Here is a 21,010-nt window from a genome sequence, read left to right as displayed (position 1 = left end):
CTTAACCACGTTAGGGTGTTCCTTATTAGTTTACCATCTTATGTAATGATTTATAAAGACTTTTATAAAAATAAAGTAGACCTTATCCAAGGTGTACAAGTCATCAATATGCAAACTAATAATTACAAATATTAGTTCTCAATGTGCATCTGAATTATTCACTTATAGCAAGGATAAATTTAATTCATAAAAATGTTGATAAAGCAGAAGAGTAGGTATAAACACAAAAACATTTTATGAAATATCAAAAAATGGATAGGATAAAATTGTATAAATGCGTATATACATGATCCAAAAACTGGGCAGGATTTTCCAGAACACTTCAAAGAAGAGTGAATTTAGAAAAACAGCATTTGTGAGCATAAAGTGATGAAGTCTTCCCTGTCTTCTGTCAATTAGAGAACAACAGTCACTACCACTTTTGCTCGTTTCTCAGGGCCAGGTAATTGGTCAGAGTAGTAACAAAGTGGCTGTTGGAATCTTCACAGTCTTACATCAACACAAGTGTCTCTGGAATAAAGAGTGTGCAGTCTCAACTATTCCCTTCCACAAGGATATGGCAAACTAAGAGTGAATACTCTTTATAAGGGCCATACTGAGGGTGGGGATCTAGAAAGTAGGCTAGATAGGCTAGGTTGTTACCCAAGAGACTGTACTTAGTACATTGTCAAGTTTCTAAGAGGAAATTTTCTTGAAGGAAATAAAAGATGAGGCAAGAAGTCAAGAGCAAAGACAGCTCAGAAACACAAACAGGTCAGAAAGTAAAGTTCAAGATGTTTTTAGGTAAGAAGGTTCAAGTTATTGGCAAAGCAGGGGTCCCAGAAATTCTTGAATTAGATACAGAACAGGAGGTGTGGGACTCAAATGGCTGGTTTAAGAGCACAGAGCTGGGATCAAACCCTATGAAGCCTTCTGCCCCCAATCCCAGGCACTTAGATTCCCAGTTAGAGAAAGTAAACAAGACACAATGAAACATAAAAATGCATAACATCTTCCTGGTGTTTCAAATTTTTTTTTTTCAGGTAGTAAAGGCTTTTATTGTTCTGAGCCATGATTACAAGTCACATGATCAAGAACAACTAAAAAAGGAGATTCAGGAACATGTAAAAAAAATTACAGCACCTTATAAATATCCCAGAAAGGTAGGTATTCTAATTATGATGACAATTTGCTTAGTGTTCTGAAAAACTTCAGCTGTTTACTTTTTCCATTTTAATGAATATTCTCCTCAAACATGTCACACCAAATATTCCAAACTGAACTAATGACATGGATAAGATTCAGAATCTTTGAGATTAAAATGAAATTCTTGACATAATTTTCTGGGTCATCTGGCTAATTGGACTTGTAAATACTAAATACCAAGAAAAAACTCCTCAACAATACCTCTGCTGTTTTGGTTGTTACCAAAACCCACCCAGATGGGTACCTTAATTCTTTCACTTAGAGATAATAAAACTGCTATATAATTGGATTTGTCTAAAGATGAAAACTTCTTGGCTAATTTTCTTCCCTTGATACCAACAGGTAGAATTTATTCAAGAGTTGCCAAAGACTATCAGTGGGAAGATAAAAAGAAATGAACTAAGGAAGAAAGAATGGGAAATGATTTAAATCCATTCCATTCTATTATTTATCACAGTATCTATAAAACAAAGACTGTACAAATACAAGATTATGGAGAGGTGATTAAAAATATAATAGTATACTTGTAAATTGTTGATTTAAAATGACTTATGGTTGGGGTGTCTGGCTGGCTTAGTCAGTAGAGCATGCAACTCTTGATCTCAGGGTTGTACGTTCGAGCCCCACATTGGATGCAGGGATTCCTTAAAAAAAAAAAAAATCTTTAAATAAATATCTTGTGGTTATAACATCAGAGGCTGAATTTTGAAATAAAATATTCGGTAAATTCCTCTACATTAGTGTCAATGTTCTCATGACTTTGGTAATATAAAAAGAATACCATCAATTGCTGAGAAATTTTTAAATGTGTATTATCCAAACCAAGTTTCTGATGTGTTGGTTTTCAAACTCTAGTTGAGTAGTTCTTCTGGTATATTGATGTACAAATCAGAACAAATCTTCAAGCTTTGAAATAAAACTAAACAACTTATTATAAAAGTTTTTAGAGGTACCTGGATGGCTCAGTCAGTAAGTGTCCAACTCTTGATTTCAGGCTCAGGTCATGATATCACAGTTCATGAGCTTGAGCCCTGCTGTCAGACTCTGTTCTGACAGTGTGGATCCTGCTTGGGATTCTCTCTCCCTCTCCTCCCTGGACCCACCCTCTCGTGCTCTTTTTCCATCTCTCAAAATAAATAAATAAAAGTTTTTAGAAAAATAAAAAAATATATCAGATTTCCTAATTCTTAAAGTACAAGCGTCTACCTGAAAATAGACTAGGGATTTTTAATAGTCACATTTTTATTCAAGTAATTTAAAAACAGTTTAAATTTATTTCAAGGTCTACCTGTAAAAGAAGAATGTTATATACTATTGTTGTTTATTATATCTAATCTAATAGAATATACAAAATATTTGTGGTTCTTGATAAAAGTATGATAAATTTGGCACGTTAATATATGACAAAAATAAAAGTGTAAGACGATTATCAGAATATTCATGATGTTTGGAAATTCAAGGAACAATCAGGATTCATAGATGAATGAATACCAGAGAAGTGTTAGATAACTGATCAAGGAAATTTAAAGTGTGTGAAATCAATTTTTTTCTCATTTTCAGTGTGTGTGCATGCATGTGTGTTTAATAGCCCCAGTGCAGTCTACAGAACTCAGATATGCTAAGTCCCCATGACTTGTAGCCCTATACACTTTTTTCTCTTTATCACACAAAAAGTCACATTAAAGTAAAAACACAGTTTAGTCATAGGGAAGGTTTATCAATTCCTCATTGAAGGTCTGAGTCTCAATGAATTTTTAGTAGAAAAATTTACATTTCTGTCACAAATATGGCTTATTTCTGGGGAATCAAAAGTAGGTCCTCCCGGAGAATGAGACAGAATGCTGCTGTTGGCTCTCTCCTTTCGAAGTGTTTGTTCCCACTTAAAATAACCACAACATTTTCTATTTTCTTGGTATTTCCCATTTGGGCAACAAAAGAAGACTTTTCCATGGTTTGGTCCATTATTAGAAACAACAAGTCTCTTAGATCTTCGGCCACACTTGCATAATGGAGGTGTCATTTTTCCACTCTTCCAAGGTCCTTCTAGGTTAACTGTAGAAGCTAAGACAGAGGGGAGGACCTTCTGGGAACAACTTCTCACTGGGAAGCCATCAGATGATGTAGGCTTTTCTTCATGAATAGTGAAGGACTGTTTTTTTGCTGGTGGGAAAGCTGGGAGACTGGATGGATTCCTTTTAGTACTACCTAAAAGGAGGGGGTATTTCCCCAAAACTGAAGGATGAGACATACTGGCATTAATACTGTTGGAGCTACTTGATTTGCATTCAGGTAATTTAAAGTCAGAAGCAACTGAACCTTGATCTTTGGCATCTTTTACATGATAAATAGTAGTATGTGGACTCTTATAAACAATAGACTTAGAGGTCTCAGAGTTTTGAGGAGTTTCTTCTGTGCCTTCCTTTAAAATCATTAATCTTTCTATGGAATTAAGTGAAGTGTCTACGTTTGGGTCATTAATGGGAGGTATACAATCTATATTTTGCTCAGGCTGAGATGCTGGCAGTAAAGCTACATCCTCCCAATCAGCCAACATAGGTAAACAATCAAGAGCAGAACTCATTTCCATATCAGAAATATGATTAACAGATGAAATGGTAGTTGAAATAAGTACCAATTCTGAACTAACTGTTGAAGACTTAGGTTTGGTACTAAATGCAAGGTGTTCATTTTTTATGTGCTTCTGCATAGGTGTATTCAAGCTGGGAGACTGCAACTGCTCCAGGGAAGTAGAGGGCTTTGTATTAAAAAGAGATAAATAGCCTTTGCCACCATGAAGACCCACTTTTACATTGCTCTTTAGTTGGAACTGATCTTGTCCCTTTATAGGAGAATTCACACCAGCTGACCTCAACTGAACTTTTTCATGAGAATTTACTGTATTTTTAGGCTCCCTATCATATGTGCTCAGCCCCCGAATGCTACTGTTGCAGGCCGATGCTTCTTCAACTTGATTCGTATTCAAATTTCTGGCCAAAATTTTGGGATTCTTCTTAGTGGGAACCTATGATTCCACAGAATAGCTTTAGAAACTGTACATTCATAATTTATTTATTATACACTATATGATTTGACAAAAAAAGAAAAATGTCATCATTCATTGATTTATCAATGATTGCATGCAATGGTATCTGTATTTCCATGAACCTATGATTACTTCTGGAGTTTGATATAACAAAATAAAGAGGCAAGATACCACTAACCTTGTTCAAGGACCTTGTAATTTTCATTAAGCAACCATCCCTGATCATTTTCCAAGCAAGAAGGGCAGTATTCCGAGAATCATCCAACCCTGAGTAAATAGATATCAAACACTGAATTTAGTAGTACCAGCATAAAGAAGTATAGCAAAAATAAGAAATAACAATTTAAATTGGAGCATACTATTTATGATCATCTACTAATTTTAATCATGATAAATTAGACTAGCAAAAAGCTGTGGCAATTGTACCAATAAAAGACAAGATCACACACATTTATAGAGAAGAAGATAAAAATCTATTACAGTTCGCAAAACTGTAAGCAACATTCTGTAGGGGCCATGTTTTGTGAGTAATCTAATGATCTTGTTTGGTTTTTTCACTAATTCAATGTATTATCTGGGCATTTGTTAAATCTCCATTTGATTTAGCTAATTTCCATTCTTTTTAGCAACTAACCCACTAGATGGCAGTCTTTATCCTACAATACTAGTAATTTGAAAGTCAGAAATAATTTGGTATAGTATAGATTAGGAGCTTTTTTTAGGTTGAAGGATATTCTTTATTAATGACATCACCAAAAACATGAGATTCATACGAAAGATTTTGTAAAAATAAAATGACTTAGATAATAAAATTATTTTTAATTTATACTAACCAGAATGTTCTCTTCCCAAGAATTCTATTCCCACTTCCTGCAGGGCACCACTTAGTCCTTTTGGTTTTCTTCTATAGAAAATCTAATCAAATAAAAGAAGACATATCCAAAAAAGGTTACTATTAGAAAGTCTATATATTAACCACTTACTTTTCATAATTTTTAGTTCTATTAGATTTGGAACGTGTTTATTATGTTGTGCTGTTTTACAGACTTTAAAAAATGTATTTATGGGGCGCCTGGGTGGCGCAGTCGGTTAAGCGTCCGACTTCAGCCAGGTCACGATCTCGCGGTCCGTGAGTTCGAGCCCCGCGTCGGGCTCTGGGGCTGATGGCTCAGAGCCTGGAGCCTGTTTCTGATTCTGTGTCTCCCTCTCTCTCTGCCCCTCCCCCATTCATGCTCTGTCTCTCTCTGTCCCAAAAATAAATAAACGTTGAAAAAAAAAAAAAATTAAAAAAAAATGTATTTATGTAAAAGTTTCAAAAGAAAACATTTCATTTATAGTAACCTATAGCCATGCGTGGGATGAAGTTTCATCATTTTCCAGTAGAAGAAAAGTGAACATGCCCCCATCTTTGACCCTTACCTTATAAGTTACTCTGAGATCAATCCAAGAATTTAAGAACACAGGTTTTAACAGCTGTTTTCTTTTACACTCATACTCCAGGCAAACCCCCAAGTCCCAGTCTGCATTAAGTATATTAAAATAGAACAAATTCAAAGATGCCAAGCAGTTTTTACTTATGCTATCAACATTTATAAATAAAAGGTTGAAAGATGATATAAAATAAAATACTAAAATTTATAAAAACATAATATAGTGCTCGCTTCGGCAGCATATATACTAGAAAAACATAATATACATAATAGTATACAGTATACCACCAAAACATACTATATTCTATAGTATATGTACCATATATAGTGTATAAGCTATAATGGGTATGCTATAACAATATACTATATAATATAAAATAAAATTTCATTGCTGTTAATATCTAACAATTATTCACTTTACATAATTTACTATTAAGAAATTAAGTTGGTAACTAAATTTCAAAATGATTTCTTAAACACCCCAAAAAACACACTAAATATTTCAGAAAGAAGAATAAGGTGTCAAGTTACAAGGCCTACATGGAGAAGGTTATCTGTTTTTAAAATTCTAGGAAGGGGCGCCTGGGTGGCGCAGTCTGTTAAGCGTCCGACTTCAGCCAGGTCACGATCTCGCGGTCCGTGAGTTCGAGCCCCGCGTCAGGCTCTGGGCTGATGGCTCAGAGCCTGGAGCCTGTTTCCGATTCTGTGTCTCCCTCTCTCTCTGCCCCTCCCTCGTTCATGCTCTGTCTCTCTCTGTCCCAAAAATAAAATGTTGAAAAAAAATAAAAATAAAAAAATAAAATTCTAGGAAAAAACTAATGTAACTGAGAAACCAGACATCTTACAGAAACCTAAAACCAAATATGACTATCAATGCTATGCTATCAATGGCACAGCATTGCTATCAATGCCTATTAATGGCAATGCTATATCACAGGCATACAAAACATCTACTTTAATAACCCATTTTTTCCTAGTGTGAAAACAAAGGATGTGAGTTGAATTAAGATTCTTTTTATTCAAGATTGTAGAAAATAGCATAAGAGTTTTCACTAAATCATCTTTGCCTGGAACCAGAACAGAGAGGAAAAATCTAAAAATATTCTTAAAGTTAAGTCTTAAAATTTTAAGGTATCCCAGAATGGTAATTTGAAAAATATGAAAAAACTTACTTTCCTTGGTTAACATCTGTTAGGCACTTAGATTTCTTTTTGAGTCCCAAGAGGTTAACAAGTATAATTCTTACTACAGATGAAGAATTACATAGTAGTAATCCTACTCATTTATGATTTATAGATATTAACTTATTTTTTACCTGACCAAGTAACAAATGCACATAATTTTACTTCGGAATTAGACAGATCTGAAATCCCAGTAGCAAAAATAATTTTCTTCTGTTGCTGAATCTTCTGAATCCATTTACAGAACTGAGATAAGCATATCCTCAGAGGGACTCCTTCATCAACTTGAGCCTGAGTAAAGCCACAAAATTTGAATTCAACAATAAAATTCTATAATTATTGAACACATCATTAGCACATAATTATGCACTATAGGGGGATATAAAAAAGAAGAGGTTCGGACTGGCAAAGAGTTTATTTAGTGAAAAAGATATTAAAACACATGCAAGAGAATATAATGATTAGAATGCTGCAAGATAAGAAAAATTAGGTTGCTCTACCTAAAATCACACAGAAATATAGTAATTAAATCCTGACTGACAGAAATTTGATGTCACTTAATTTCCATAAAATAAATTTGATATTCATTTTTATACTATTCTTTTTAATTTTTAAAGATTCTGACAGAGTTCTAGAGGGAACATTATTTCTCCTAACAGTGCATAAATCTAATTCCAAGTGGTATATAGTTTTCCCTTTCTTTTTAAAACTGATTACTGAATTTTATGGTTTTTTTTTAAGTTTATATATTTTAAGAAAGAAAGAGAGAAAGTGTAAGCAGGGGAGGAGCAGAGAGAGAGGAAGAGAGAGAATCCCAAGCAGGCTCCACACTGTCAGCACAGAGCCAGACACGGGGCTCTATGTCATGAAAAGTGAGGTCATGACCTGAGTCAAAACCAAGAGTTGGATGCTTAACCAACTGAGCCACCCAGGCAACCCTTAACTGATTGGTGAATTTTAATATTTGCATCACACTTACTTGTTTCTGGGGGAGAGGGGTAGGATGAGAAGAGAGAAAGGGAAAAGGGTAGGGCATACCTGTTTTATGCCTGTCAGTTCCATGCAAAACTCAGAAAGAATCGGATGTTCCTGAGGCTGAACGTAAGTATGGAACTCAGATTCAATCTCTCCAGTTGATGTGCTCAGCAATACTGCTGGAAATTCAACTATATGAAAGAATCACCAATTGACACTGGAATGTATAATTGTTATGTTAATGATGTAATCACTCTAAACTAAACATAATGTACCATCATACAGTATTGTATACATTATATACATAAATTATATATATATATATATATAGCTTATAGCATCATATGCCATCGTTTCAGTAAAAGCATATTAAAATGACCTAAACAGTGTGATATAACAGTTATAATAAAACTATGCCAAAGAATAAGTCAGAATATTAAAGTTTTGAGTATACCTACTTAAAGCTCTTGAATACCACAATTAAATAAGAAGACCACACAGAAGTTGAAATGTACTCCTTTTTGCAAAGGTATTTTTTTCAGTTTCTATACAATTGAAATTTTGTATGGAATTCTAAAATCATTTTATATGATGACACATTTAGATATTAGGTTTTTGTTCTCTTCTTTGGTCAAGTCAGGTTTTATAGTAAACTACCAATTCATAAACTATCTGTTTTCTTTAAACTGTTCAAATGAAATATTACTCAGCCATCAAAAAGAATGGAATCTTGCCATTTGCCATGACATGGATGGAGTGAAATAAGTCAGTCAGAGAAAGACAAATATCATATGATTTCACTCACAGGTGGAATGTAGAAACAAAATAGATAAATATATGGGAGAGGGGAGAAAAAAGAAAAAAACAGAGAGGGAAGCAAACCGTAAAAGACTCTTAAAAGAGAACAAACTGAGGGTTGATGGAGGGAGGTGGGTGGGGGACGGGCTAGATGGATGATGGGTATTAAAACAGCACTTGTTAGGATGAGCACTGGGCATTGTATGTAAGTGATGAATCACTGAATTCTACTCCTGAATCCAATATTTTACTGTATGTTAACTAACTAGAATTTAAATAAAAATTTGAAAAGAAAAATACACTATTGACTGATTTTATTCTATAAACTTTATTTTTTTAAGTTTATTATTTATTTTTAGAAAGACAGCGTGTGTGAGCAGGGGAGGGGCAGAGAGAAGGAAGAAAAGAGTATTCCAAAAAAGCTCTGCACTGCCAGTGCAGTGCTTGACATGGGGCTTGAACCCATGAACTGAGATCATGATCTGAGCCAAAGTCAAGAGCCAGACACTTAATCAAGAGAGCCATCTAGGTACCCCTGTATCTATAAACTTTAAAGTGACCCCTCTAGGGCTAGCTTTGGTCATTAGCAGTCCAGACTTACTTATTTCTTGGCTCTGGTGGCGTTTCCCATCATTCCAACATGTTGATTCAAAATCAATGACAATTAAATAGTCAAACAACTGCTCTGAAAAACAAAGGGTATCCTTATGCTTTACCGGTGTTAAAAGTGCAAGGATACAACATGTAAAGAAATGAAGCACACTACTTACTGGATTTGCTTCTTCCTACATTTCCATTTGTTGGTGCAACTGACTTTCTTCTAATTAATCCAAGCTGCCTAAAAATGTAAAACAACCCAGTATGTTCAACAAACTCATTCACGCTCCTGTCTGAATACGCTAACAAACTAATGATATAACCCTCATTGTTAATGTATCAATGTTAGAGGAAATTGAACTAGACTTTGAGAGCAAAAGACCTTGGTTCTTATACTGACTGTCACCCTCTTTTGATTTGAGTAGTCATTTTACCAGCATGAGCCTCAAAGTTCATATTTGCAAACTTAGACTAATTCTTTCTGCTCCCCTTATTTTACAGTAAATACTGAGGAACTTGAGTGATTGCAGAAGACGCATTGACAAACTTATTTTTGCCTTTGCATTTTTCATGCCCTTGCTATGCGCAAAGCACAGTTCTGAGGAGATTGGGCTGATCCAGTCTTCTAGGAGCTCAAAATATACCTGCGTAATGAAACTGGACATTCATGGTAAAAGACTGTAAGGTAATACTGGAGTCCACAGAGAGGGCTGGGCTTACTGAGATGTTAAGACAAACCACTCTGACAATTGGTAGAGTTTAACCAGGCAGACACTTCCTGTTGTAGTTTTTAGTTTAAGAGGTGTGATGGGGGAAGAAAAAAAGAAGAAGAAAAAGGAGGTGTGATGGAAGTGCAAAGAGCTGGGAATAATTGCTCATATTTATTTGATTGCTTACTAGATAGTAGGCACTGAACTCTGGTGATCTCAATCCTCAACAATGGTACGAGGTAGTCACTTTTGCTACCTCTACTTTATGGAGAAGAAAACACTCGGTGATTTGCCAAAGAACACAGATTTGGTGTGTGAACCTAGGATCGTCCAACTCTGAAGCCCATGCTATCTTCTAATACATTATTACAGTACATCTAGAAATCGGAAATGTGCACAGCGTGACCGGGAATCAGGGAGTAGGCCACAATTAATTCACATTATGAATTAAACGTATCACTAGGAAGTGATGGGGTGAACCGCTTGACAGGTGCAGTGGGGGCTGTCTGAGACCTCGGAACGGCCTACCAGGCGCTGTCACCTTTAACCCGTTTCCCGAGGTCTAGAATGGGCAGACACGGGCTCAACGCCACACAGTCGCGAACCCGGTCCTTCCACCCTCGCGCAGAGGGCGGCCTGAGGCTCGAGACCGAGGTCCAGACATATCTTTCAGTCCGGGCCAGAGAAGGCAGGTCGGAGACGCCGGATACAGAGCATGAAGCCTGACACCGCGGATGCCCACTGCCTAGCCCTACCGCGGTCCCCAGCGCCGGACCAGGAGCCACCCCAAGCCCCCCAAACCCCTCGCGTACCGCGCCAACCTCTTGGTAGCCATTCTCCGCTCTCCTTCCTCCTCCCAGCCCAACTGCCGGAAGTCGTCAGACTCCCACTTCCGGTCCGTTCAAAAGCCTGGCGCGGTTGAGCCGGCAGCCGAGGCTGCGGTTCTATTTGCTACTGAGGCGGAGGTAGCTGCGTCCTGTTTTCTCTGCCCCGCTTCTCTTCGGCATTTGCGGGGTTCGGGGGGGGGGGGGCGCGGGGAGTGGTTTGGCAGGGAAGGCTCTTGGCAGTAACTTTCCTCTTTTCCAACGGGCGGAGGCGCTGTTTGCGCCGTTGGGGAACCGTTGTAGAGCCGTTGGAAAACCGTTTAGAATCTTGCCTCTGGAGCGGACGGTAAAACCGTTGGTCTCGGTGCTGTTTTCTCCTCCGTGGAACGGGGAGGATCGTTGGCAGCCTTGCTTTTAAGGGAGGTCTGGGAGGTCTCCGTACACGCAGTTGAAGAGAGGATTTGAGGGAGGCGGTAGGCTGTCGAAGCCCCAGCTGTTTCCCCGTCAGGAGGCGGCGTTTCTTCAGCTCTCGTACATCTTTCTCCACAGACTCATGGAACCCCAGAGGGAGAGGGCCGGGAGGCACCTCAAGAAGGGCAGGAAGAGGAGGCGAGGCCCGAACACGCTGGTCGGGGCGGCTGAGGCGATGAGAGCCCGTTGGGAACTTGAGGAGAGTCAGCCTGAGGCCAAGGTGAGCAACGGGGAGCCCGAGTGGGCGGTCCCGGGGCTGGAGCCTCCCCAGCCGCCTTCTGGGCCCCAAATCCTCCCTGGACACTGGTCGCCCTCACGCACTCATTAGGCTTTCTGTAAAATGGGAATGATAGTGGATTACCACCTGCCTCAGGGCTGATACTGGCGGTTTAAACCTAGTAAGGTGCCTGCGACCCTAAAAGAATGTTCACTCAACAAATACTTGACTCAACAATTTGCTCTGTGTACCAGAAATTGTTCTAGGTTTTGGGGGTATCCCAGTGCAGAAAACCAAAACTCCCTGCGCTCGTACAACTTACATACCAGTAGAGACATAACAAAGCTGATGATCATCCCTGCCATTTATTGAGAGCCAAATATATGTGGCCCATCTCTTCAGTCATCAGATTTCTCTTGTCTGCCATATGCTGGGCACTGCCCTAGATACTTGGAGAATCAGTAAATAAAGGTTCCTCCTTAGTTGTAGTAGAAAGACAAATAGAAGTTATATACAGGTTTCCCCCACTATCCAAAAGTAGAGCGTTCCTGTGAAATGTAAGCTGAAATGGTGTAAAGTGAAGAAGCACTTATTTATAAAAAAAAAATTAAGCATTTTCATACCCCCTAAATAACTTCTATTAAGCTTTCAGATATCTCAGGACAGATCTTGCTAACTAATACACAAAATAGAGATAAAGTGTAGATGCTCACAGACACAGATCAAAGCTATGGGGGCTTCTTGTTCAGTGTAGTCCTTGGAGAAGGAGCTTGGCTGTGCCAATTTAATTGCGAGGGTGCCCGCTTCTGTAACTGGCTTGTTGTGAAACATGCTGAAAATAAAAGTGAAAACAGGTACAGTGATTATACAGATCTTTTTTTTAAGAGGGAAGTGGCAGAACACAAGGTTTCAGAAAGCTAGGGATACCTGTAGTATGTTAAAAGGGAATTAGTGCTATGAAAACATTTGTTAAAAACATCTATTAAAAAGGGATTCTTCGTTTTTTTCTTTTTTTGCCTATCAGATTGGCAGAACAACTTTTTAAGGGTGAATGTGGTGAGAAGTTTAAGGAAATAGACAATCTCATCACTTTTTATTTTGAAACACTCTCAAAGTTAAAAGTTGCAAAAACAGTACCAAAAACATCCCCAGCCAGCATTTGAAAGTAATTGCAAACAATGCTTCATGATCACCACCCCCCATATTTTAGTATGTATTTCCTGTAAACAGTCCTACGTAGCCACAATGCAACCATCCAAATTAGAAAATAACACGGATATATATACATTTACAGCACTATTCTGTATTTACCAAAAGTGATCCACATATAAGTGGATCCACACAATTTAAACCTGTGTGTAAAGGTGTGAAGGATCAACTAGGTTTTATTTTGATCAGGAACTTATCTGGAGAATTTATCCAGGTGTACAGGGAATGTTAAAACGATGCTCATAATTTATTACAAAAAACAGTGTCCTCGATGATGAATTTTTTCACATAAATTTTAGGTGTTGAGGTAAATTTAGAGAATGGACTATTAAAATTTGTATTTGTTATATTTAACTGCTATGGAAAGATACTTACAAATTTTTATTTTATTTATTTATTTATTTGGCTGGGGGGAGTTGGTTACCAAACAGAATGTATAGTATAATCCTTTAGGGGCAGTATAGTATAGAGATCAAGATTTTGGGCTTTGGAGCCTGTATTCCAGTCTTCATTCTACCACTTACCCATTCCTTCGTTTCTTTATGCAAAATGATGATAAAGTAGTAGCCACTTAAAAGACCTGTAAGAATTAAATGAGTTAATAGATGTGAAGTGCTCAGAACTGTTAAATGGCTAATTAATAGGTGCTCAACATTATCTTTAAAAACTCATGGGAACATTAGCAATAATAATGTCTGGTGTTTATTAAGTACTTATGATAATGTCAGTCTTACTATATTGCATTTGTACTACCTCGTTCATCTTCCCAAAATCTCATGAGGTGGAATTATAATTACTCTGTAGATGAAGAAACTGAGTCTTAGGTTAAGGTACTTGTCCTACACAGTAGAGCTTGGTATTTGAACTCAAGTAGTAGGAGTCTGGGACTTAAGCTCCTAACCAGTCTACTCTGCTGCCTCCCAAACCAAAATGAAAGTGGTAACTATCTCTGACTTCTGTAAGTACAGATGACTTTTATTTTCTTTTACCTATTGTCTTTATTTACCTTTCTCAGTTATCTCTTTTCACAAGCATGAGTTGCTTTAATAACCAAATATAAGTGCATAGCTATTTTAGGAGGGAGAAGCTTCAGTGAACTCCTTGTTTCCCCAGAATAATGTCAGACTCTTTACCATAGACCACATTGAACTTCTATGATCTGGCTCCCTCTTCTGTATACTCTCAAATCTCCTCTGCTCTGCATCATGCCATCTTGGCTCCAGCCAAATAAAACTACATGTTTAGACACAATGTTCCCTCCTATCTGGCTGACAAATTATTTCCAAGACTCAGCCCCAGTATTCTCATCTCCATGAAGCTATCCCCCAAACTCTCTAACCCCCAAGGCAGTTAGCCTTTTTTACTCCTATACTTTATAATAGCACTTACCCACATTGCATTGGAATTACCTATTTTTGCATTTCTTTTACTTCAGTAAAATGAACATGAGAGCATGAATCTTGTTTTATTCATCCTACTATCTCTAGTATGTAACCAAGTATCTATAATTAAGGTTCTGTATCAATGTTTCTTAAACACTATATTAATAATGTCCTATCATAGGTTGTTGTTTTAGACCTTCATTTTCAATTAGACCCCTCATTTGCATATATGCTAAAGTAATCAGAAACTAGAATGTTTTAATAATTTGCTTTGCTTTATTGTTATTCCCAATAGTCATTTGTTATGCCCTGATTTATCTTTTCAGAAAGCCCGCTTATCTACCATTTTATTTGCTGAAAACTGTGAAGTAACACATGAACAGTTATGTGAATTGCTGAAGTATGCAGTTCTGGGCAACTCCAATGTTTCTAAACCCAGGTATGAGATGAACTTAAATGACCCGAGGTTTCAAACTCGTGTCTACAGGGCCATATACTCTTAATTTACATTGTTTATTTGCCATACAGAATATCCTAAATTTTTCTTATACTAGTTGCCAATATTTAATTTGGGAATTCCTTTATTAAAATCCAGATACTTTATTCAAAAAACTCTTAAGATCTGGCAGCTGTCCCTGTATTCCCAAATGGCAACAATTTGTCAAATCTGAATAGGGGCATGTACTCTTTAGTGTCGTACCTGATCTGCTTCTCTTTTTTGCATTATCTGTCTGGCTGCTTATTGGTTTGCAACCTTCTTTGGAACTTTCTGGGTGAAAACTGAAACCAGTTCCCCTTACTTGGAGGGCAGGGAGAGACTAAAGAATGAGGCAGGCCATTTCTTGGTAAGTGGCAGTTTTAATAATAAGCAAAGGGAACTTGCATATACAAAGCTGGTCTTGGGTAGGAGCAAAACAAACAGATCCCTACACCTACCTGCCAAATCCTAAAAGTGTACATACAGGCCTTAACTGGATTCAGTCACATATACCATGCTGGTGTTTTCAACACCACATCACTATCTCAAGGCTGTGTCCTTGGAGCAGCTCACAGGTCAGCTGCAGTCATGTCTTTTCAGTGACCTTCCCCAGCACCACTATAGGTATTTTGGTTTATAACCCCCAGTGGAGACCCGATTGAAATGATATGATTAAATGTTAAGAATCCCAGTCAATCTTTCTTGTTCCCTTTATGTGAAGGGTGAAAGAGATTTTTTTCTGATATCTTCACTGCCATTGTTAAATATCTAATGAAAATTGCTTTTTATATATACCAATACAAATTGTTTCAAAACTTTTCAAAGTTTTTCAGACATCTGAGAGAGATTGGCTAGAATACCTCAAAAGCCATCTTCTACATTAACGCATATTGCCATTAGTATGTCAGTTTATCTAAAACTGGCTTTCTTGAGGTCAGTCATGTGATTACTTGCTTAGGAAGGACTGCAGAGCAGCTTGGGATCTTGAGGATATGCCTTTGTAAAATTACCTTATTTCCAATTTAAAGCAAATCTTAATAGGATTTTGGATTTGAATGCAATAAATAATTATCTCACGAGATCTTTATTTGAATTCTGTGCATTAAAAGCTGTTCTTTACAGGCAGTCAGTGAGTGATGATAAGCTCCATTAACTGTTGCTTGCTGCTTTTTTTCCACACTTTCCTTTTGTATGTCTGAACTGACTTGATGGTATCACTTTTAGCTGTTTTGGTTTGATTTTTCAACAGTTGGTGCCAGCTTTTTCACCAAAACCAGCTGAACAACGTGGTGGTTTTTGTACTGCAGGGAATGAGCCAGCTACACTTTTATAGGTTCTATATGGAGTTTGGATTTCTCCGAAAGGCATTCACACATGTAAGTTAAGAAAACTTTGTATTAAGGCCTGAATTGAGTCCTCTTATCCAGAGATTAGTGCACGTCTCTCAAACTATGCTCTTTGGCAACCTGATAAAAGAAACAGTAGAGGTTGTAGAAAGCAAAAAAGAGATCTCATGTTGAGATTAGGTTTGTCTCCGATTTTCTTTGATGATCTAGGCAAGACATTTATTACCAGATTACAATCTATATGTAGTCCCCAGGTTGATATTATCCTATTTTATTTGGGTTACGATATTTTCAAAAATTATACAGTTTATGTAAAGTCTTATGTTTTTTGGCCTCTTGACAATATCACAAGATTGGACATCCTTAGAATAGTATGTGCAGCTGAATAGCAGCTGTTATCTCTAGAAGAGGCATGTGCTCTCCATTTTCCCATAGCCACCTCTATTCTTTATTGAACTGTTTCATCCATTTACCCTGAGGGATTGGACTTGGTGAGTACTAATTTAAATCCTTGAGCCTCTATTTTCTTTTTTATTTTCATTTATTGAACACTACATATGTGTTAGGACCTACATCAGTCATTCTGCATGCATTATCTTTAATTCTCACAGTAGTTCTGTGAGAGGTACAGGTGTCTTCTATAAATAAGGACACTGTGAGTGACTTGCTCAGGTTATAACTAGTAAGTGACAGAGCTGGAATTTCAGCCCAAGTGAGCCTAAGGTTGGAGCCCTCAAACTCTAAGCCTGGCTGTGTCATCTTTCCTACCTGGCAAGCTGTCCATTAACATAATAGATAGAAGTGCTTTGAAAAATATAGGGGACTTTCCTCTGTAATCAGAGAAGCAAAGAAAATTTGTGGAATGGGATGAATGTGGTCTTACTTCCTTTGTCACTTTTTTTTTTAATTACCTAGTCACTTTTACACATTAAGGAAACTTCTCATTTTGCAATACAAATAGTTAAGGTCTAGACCTTTCATAGTACTGAGTGGGGGCGCCTGGGGGGCTCAGTTGTTTGAGTGTCCCGACTCTTGATTTCAGCTCAGGTCATGATCTCACCATCTGTGGGATGGAGGCCTGCTTCGGGCTCTGTGCTGACAGCGTGGAACCTGCTTGGGATCCTCTCTCTCCCTCTGTCTCTGCCCCTTCCCCTCCTCTGCTTGTGCAAGTGCACACTGTCTTGAAATAAACATTAAAAAAATTTAAAAAAAAGTGCATGCCTAAATAAATAAATACATTGCTAGACATAGAATTAAGTAAAGTGCAAGTCTTTGACATTGTCTTAACTGCTTTCAAGCATTTTTATAAAAACTTGTTAATGTATTTTCAGAAATTCCGCTTGCCTCCTCCATCATCTAATTTTCTAGCTGATATCATTGGACTGCAAAAGAAAGAAACAACTGGGGATCTATCCAAGATGGTGAAAGGTATGGCTGTGACTCTGGTTTGATGATTTGCTCATTCTAAAAGATATTATGGAGGAGCACCTTGGTGGCTAAGTCGGTTAAGCATCTGACTGTTGTTTTTGGCTCAGTGACCTGATATTATGGTTTGCCAGTTTGAGCCCCCTGTTTGGCTCTGCGGTGGTGGTGCGGAGTCTGTTTGGGAGTCTCTCTCTCTCTCCTCCTTTCTTTTCCCTTCCCCAGCTCATACTGTCTCTCTCTCTCTCTCTCTCTCTCTCTCAAACTGTAAAAAAATTTAAATGTATTAAAAAAAAATAAAAGATATTACGGCTATACTTATAAGTAGGTTTGTCAATCAAGTTTATTCTTGCAAACAACAAAGATCAATTCTAACTAAACAGAAAAACAATTTTTTTAAGGAGAACATGGATCAGTACTTAGGGAGATTAGACAGCAGGAACCATAGGTAGCATTCATGCCTCAGAAACCATTTGGTTAGGTGAGATAAGTGAAGGCTGTCCCTGGATATCGATAACATTTGACTCTTACAGATTACTGTGAATAATTTTTAAACTGTCAGTGGGTCTTTGTAGCCATGAGTATACAAATGGGAATGAAGATCTTGCCTTTGACTAATGTAAGGAACACCCATTAATACTATTCAGAGTGGGGGGCGCCTGGGTGGCTCAGTCGGTTAAGCGTCTGACTTCGGCTCAGGTCATGATCTTGCGGTTTGTGAGTTCGAGCCCCACATCGGGCTCTGTGCTGACAGCTCGGAGCCTGGAGCCTCCTTCGGATTCTGTGTCTCCTTCTCTCTCTGCCCCTCCCCCACTTGTGCTCTGTCTCTATCAAAAATAAATAGATGTAAAAAAAAAAATTAAAAAAAAAACTACTCAGAGTGGGGAATAGGCAGGAGGTTTAGATGCTAGCCAACTGAAAGAGAAATATCCATGATGGCAGTAGTTTTCAAACATATGGGTTGTGTCCATGAGTAAGTTGTAGTTAACCTTCTGTTTTTGTGAGGGGAAGGAGGTAGATGATGGAATAGAACAGAACTTGCTAGAATTCATTGGACCTAGGTAAGTATTAATCAGTGATACTTTTTTGTGTGTGTTCAGCAATAATAATTGAATAGTTATACTGAGCTGACATGAAAAGGTGGTGAGGAGTTGCCAGTGGCTCCTTCCTATCTCCTTTAGGACTGTGTTTCCTATTATCCTCTGTCTCAAAGACCTCTGCTTCCTTCCTTTCCATTGTTCCCCTCTCCTTCCAATAGATGCCTGTATCTGACCTGCAGCTGTGTTTGATTTGATCTCCACTGTATTTTAAACCTCTTTGAGTGGGGCTTCTGGGTGGCTCATTGAGTTAAGTATCCAACTTTTGGTTTCGGCTCAGGTCATGATTTCATAGTTTTGTGAGATGGAGCCCCTTCTTGGGCTCTGTGCCAATAGTATGGAGCCTGTTTGGGATTCCCTCCCTTGCTCTTTGCCCCTCCCCTGCTCATGCTCACACTTTCTCTCAGAGCGCGTGCCCTCTCTCTCTCTCTCTCTTTCTCTCTCTCTCTCTCTCTTTGTCTCTCTCTCTCTCCCTCTCTCCCTCCCTCTCCCCCCCCTCAAAATAGATAAATTTTTTTTAAATATGAGAAATCTTAAAAAAATTTTTTTAAGTAATCATGGAGTAGTCATTATTAGATTCAAAGGTCATGTAAAGACTTAGTATTGCAAAAGAAATAATCAGGCAAAAGAGATTTGATGTGGCTGAAGAATATAATTGTTGGGGATAACTGGAGGATGATGAGTTGGAATAAGAGGAAGTAGTGGTGAGAGACAAGACAGAGAGGTAGGTTAAAGCTTTGTCCTGCAGGTTGTAAGTGTTATGCTAAGGACTTTGGATTTTATTCTGTAGGCTGTAAGAAGTTAGAGAGTTATGGCTAGTTCTTTGTTCTTTAAAGGATTTCATTTGCTTCCCATCCTAAATATCAAAGTCCCAAAGCATAGCCTGTAGCACTGTGATCATCCTTCAATTCAGTCTTTCCTTCAAAATATTTATCTTCCCAATTGACCTATTACTCTTCTTTTGATAACTCCTGTATCTTTATCTCTGGGTCTGATGTCCGAGATTCTAGGCTTGCATTTTCAACCACCTGCTGGATGTTGCTACTTGGATATTTCCCAGTTCCCTCAATCATGAAATAGCTAAAAGCGTTTTTCTCATCCTTAAATTACAGGTTCCCATCTTCAAATCACCTTTTCTGTTGGTACCATTTTTCTCTAAGGTAACAGCCCTGAATTTTAGAATTACTTTTCTTTTGGCTCCTTATACTCAGTCTGCATGACTCATTTCTCATTTCTCTCTCTTCTCCATTTTCCCCATATCTTTGAGGTTGATCTTTCTTAAAGTTATGGTTGTGCCATTTCCCATCTTAGGAATTTGCTGTTACTCTCCATTATGTACTGAATTATGGACTAAAGCCTAATCTCTTGTGCCAGGCATTTGCACTGCTTTACAATTCATTTTTATATTCCTCTCAACTGTTTCCTACGCTACTGTCCTATTTAAAGGATGCATTTAAACTAGAAAGCCACCAGGAAACCAGGTGCCCTTTCAAGGCATCTATCTTCTCTGCTTTCTGCTTTCTCATAACTGGTCAGTTCTCTGTATTTCCTGGTTTGATTCTGGAAGCAAGCAATCTGATCAGCTTAGCTAATTACCATTATCCCTTTTGAACATGTCTTGACAAGGAATATCAAGTTGCTGGTCTGCTTGTACATATGTCACTCTAAAGCCAGGTTCCCACTCTCAGTCCAGTCAGTGACTACTCTTGCTTAAAGAACAGGCTGATGCTTGAGTAAGTGGCTAGGAGTGGAGTAGATTTAGGTAGAATGCGCTGTTAGGAGTGGCAAGCACTGTGATGGACAGGTGTAATACACCAACTATCTGAATTCTGCCTTTTCTTCAAGACTCAGCTAATCTTTTCCTCTGTTGAACCATCTCTGACCACCCCAACCAGTGTGTTCTTCCTTTCATTTTTATAGCTTTTATTATTATAATTCATTTCAGACTTACATTCTCTTTGTTTTCCTATAACTATATCAGTACAAGCTCCTTTGAGTTGAAGCTGGGTCTTAATACATCTTTTGATCTTCACTGTGCTTACCCTACACAAGATTAAGAAATATGTCCTCTGAGGTCTCTTAAACACATATTCTGACAATGTATATTTGTCCTTTTATTTTTTTTCAGGGTCTTTACCTTCTACCAGTTCAAAAGTCAGCATCAGCCTGCGGAATGACCCTATTATTCAAAAATATGGCTCTAAGAAAGTGGGCTTAACCAGATGCCTTCTCACAAAGGAGGAAATGAAAACATTTCATTTTCCATTACAAGGTTGGTTTAGACTTAATCTGATCTTGGTAACAATGTAAAAATATTTAGTAGTTTATTTAAAAATACTACTGTTGAGGGGCGCCTGGGTGGCTCAGTCAGTTAAGCGGCCGACTTCGGCTCATGATCTCACGGTCAGTGAGTTCAAGCCCCGCGTCGGGCTCTGTGCTGACAGCTCAGAGCCTGGAGCCTGTTTCAGATTCTGTGTCTCCCTCTCTCTGACCCTCCCCCGTTCATGCTCTGTCTCTCTCTGTCTCAAAAAGAAATAAATGTTAAAAAAAAAAAAAAATTTTTTTTCCGGTTTTTTGGCTGCTTTCCAAATGACTTAGTCCATCTTCTATTAATAAGGAAACATTTTAAGTACAGGGTTTCCTAG

General features: G+C 38.0%; 3 protein-coding genes across 20 annotated transcripts in view; 2 read left to right on the top strand and 1 right to left on the bottom strand.

Annotated features, from left to right (window-relative positions):
* Positions 1-3,995, top strand: part of ACSM3 (acyl-CoA synthetase medium chain family member 3) — a 59,930-nt gene extending 55,935 nt beyond the window's left edge. For 5 of the 6 annotated variants that reach the window (XM_045460427.1, XM_045460421.1, XM_045460424.1 and 2 more), the window contains 2 exons: positions 1,023-1,142; positions 1,528-1,919. In XM_045460427.1, coding sequence (XP_045316383.1) covers positions 1,023-1,142; positions 1,528-1,614 — 207 coding nt within the window. In that variant the 3' untranslated portion in view covers positions 1,615-1,919. Of the gene's footprint in view, positions 1-1,022; positions 1,143-1,527; positions 1,920-3,894 lie in introns of those variants that run through there. The other variant, XM_045460426.1, reaches the window with a different exon arrangement.
* Positions 1-10,843, bottom strand: part of ERI2 (ERI1 exoribonuclease family member 2) — a 65,228-nt gene extending 54,385 nt beyond the window's left edge. For 4 of the 9 annotated variants that reach the window (XR_006708098.1, XR_006708099.1, XR_006708100.1 and 1 more), the window contains exons 1-8: positions 10,732-10,843; positions 9,383-9,450; positions 9,214-9,297; positions 7,878-8,005; positions 6,974-7,130; positions 5,648-5,748; positions 5,062-5,143; positions 4,407-4,495 (exon numbers count right to left, since the gene is read on the bottom strand). Coding sequence is in view for 5 of the 9 variants with exons in the window: in XM_045460419.1 (XP_045316375.1) it covers positions 4,407-4,495; positions 5,062-5,143; positions 5,648-5,748; positions 6,974-7,130; positions 7,878-8,005; positions 9,214-9,297; positions 9,383-9,450; positions 10,732-10,754 (732 nt within the window). In the remaining 4 variants the exon portion in view is untranslated. Of the gene's footprint in view, positions 1-992; positions 4,208-4,406; positions 4,496-5,061; positions 5,144-5,647; positions 5,749-6,973; positions 7,131-7,877; positions 8,032-9,213; positions 9,298-9,382; positions 9,451-10,731 lie in introns of those variants that run through there. The other 5 variants (XM_045460420.1, XM_045460415.1, XM_045460418.1 and 2 more) reach the window with 5 other exon arrangements.
* REXO5 (RNA exonuclease 5) overlaps positions 10,556-21,010 on the top strand; it is a 36,342-nt gene continuing 25,887 nt past the window's right edge. For 2 of the 5 annotated variants that reach the window (XM_045460414.1, XM_045460413.1), the window contains exons 1-5: positions 11,059-11,434; positions 14,349-14,461; positions 15,750-15,876; positions 17,178-17,274; positions 20,494-20,637. In XM_045460414.1, coding sequence (XP_045316370.1) covers positions 11,297-11,434; positions 14,349-14,461; positions 15,750-15,876; positions 17,178-17,274; positions 20,494-20,637 — 619 coding nt within the window. In that variant the 5' untranslated portion in view covers positions 11,059-11,296. Of the gene's footprint in view, positions 10,885-11,005; positions 11,435-14,348; positions 14,462-15,749; positions 15,877-17,177; positions 17,275-20,493; positions 20,638-21,010 lie in introns of those variants that run through there. The other 3 variants (XM_045460410.1, XM_045460411.1, XM_045460412.1) reach the window with 3 other exon arrangements.

Source organism: Leopardus geoffroyi, chromosome E3 (genome assembly GCF_018350155.1).
Source record: "Leopardus geoffroyi isolate Oge1 chromosome E3, O.geoffroyi_Oge1_pat1.0, whole genome shotgun sequence".
Lineage (NCBI taxonomy): Eukaryota > Metazoa > Chordata > Mammalia > Carnivora > Felidae > Leopardus > Leopardus geoffroyi.
The sequence above is the reverse complement of the archived record's forward strand: the minus strand, read 5'-3'. Positions and strand labels throughout refer to the sequence as shown.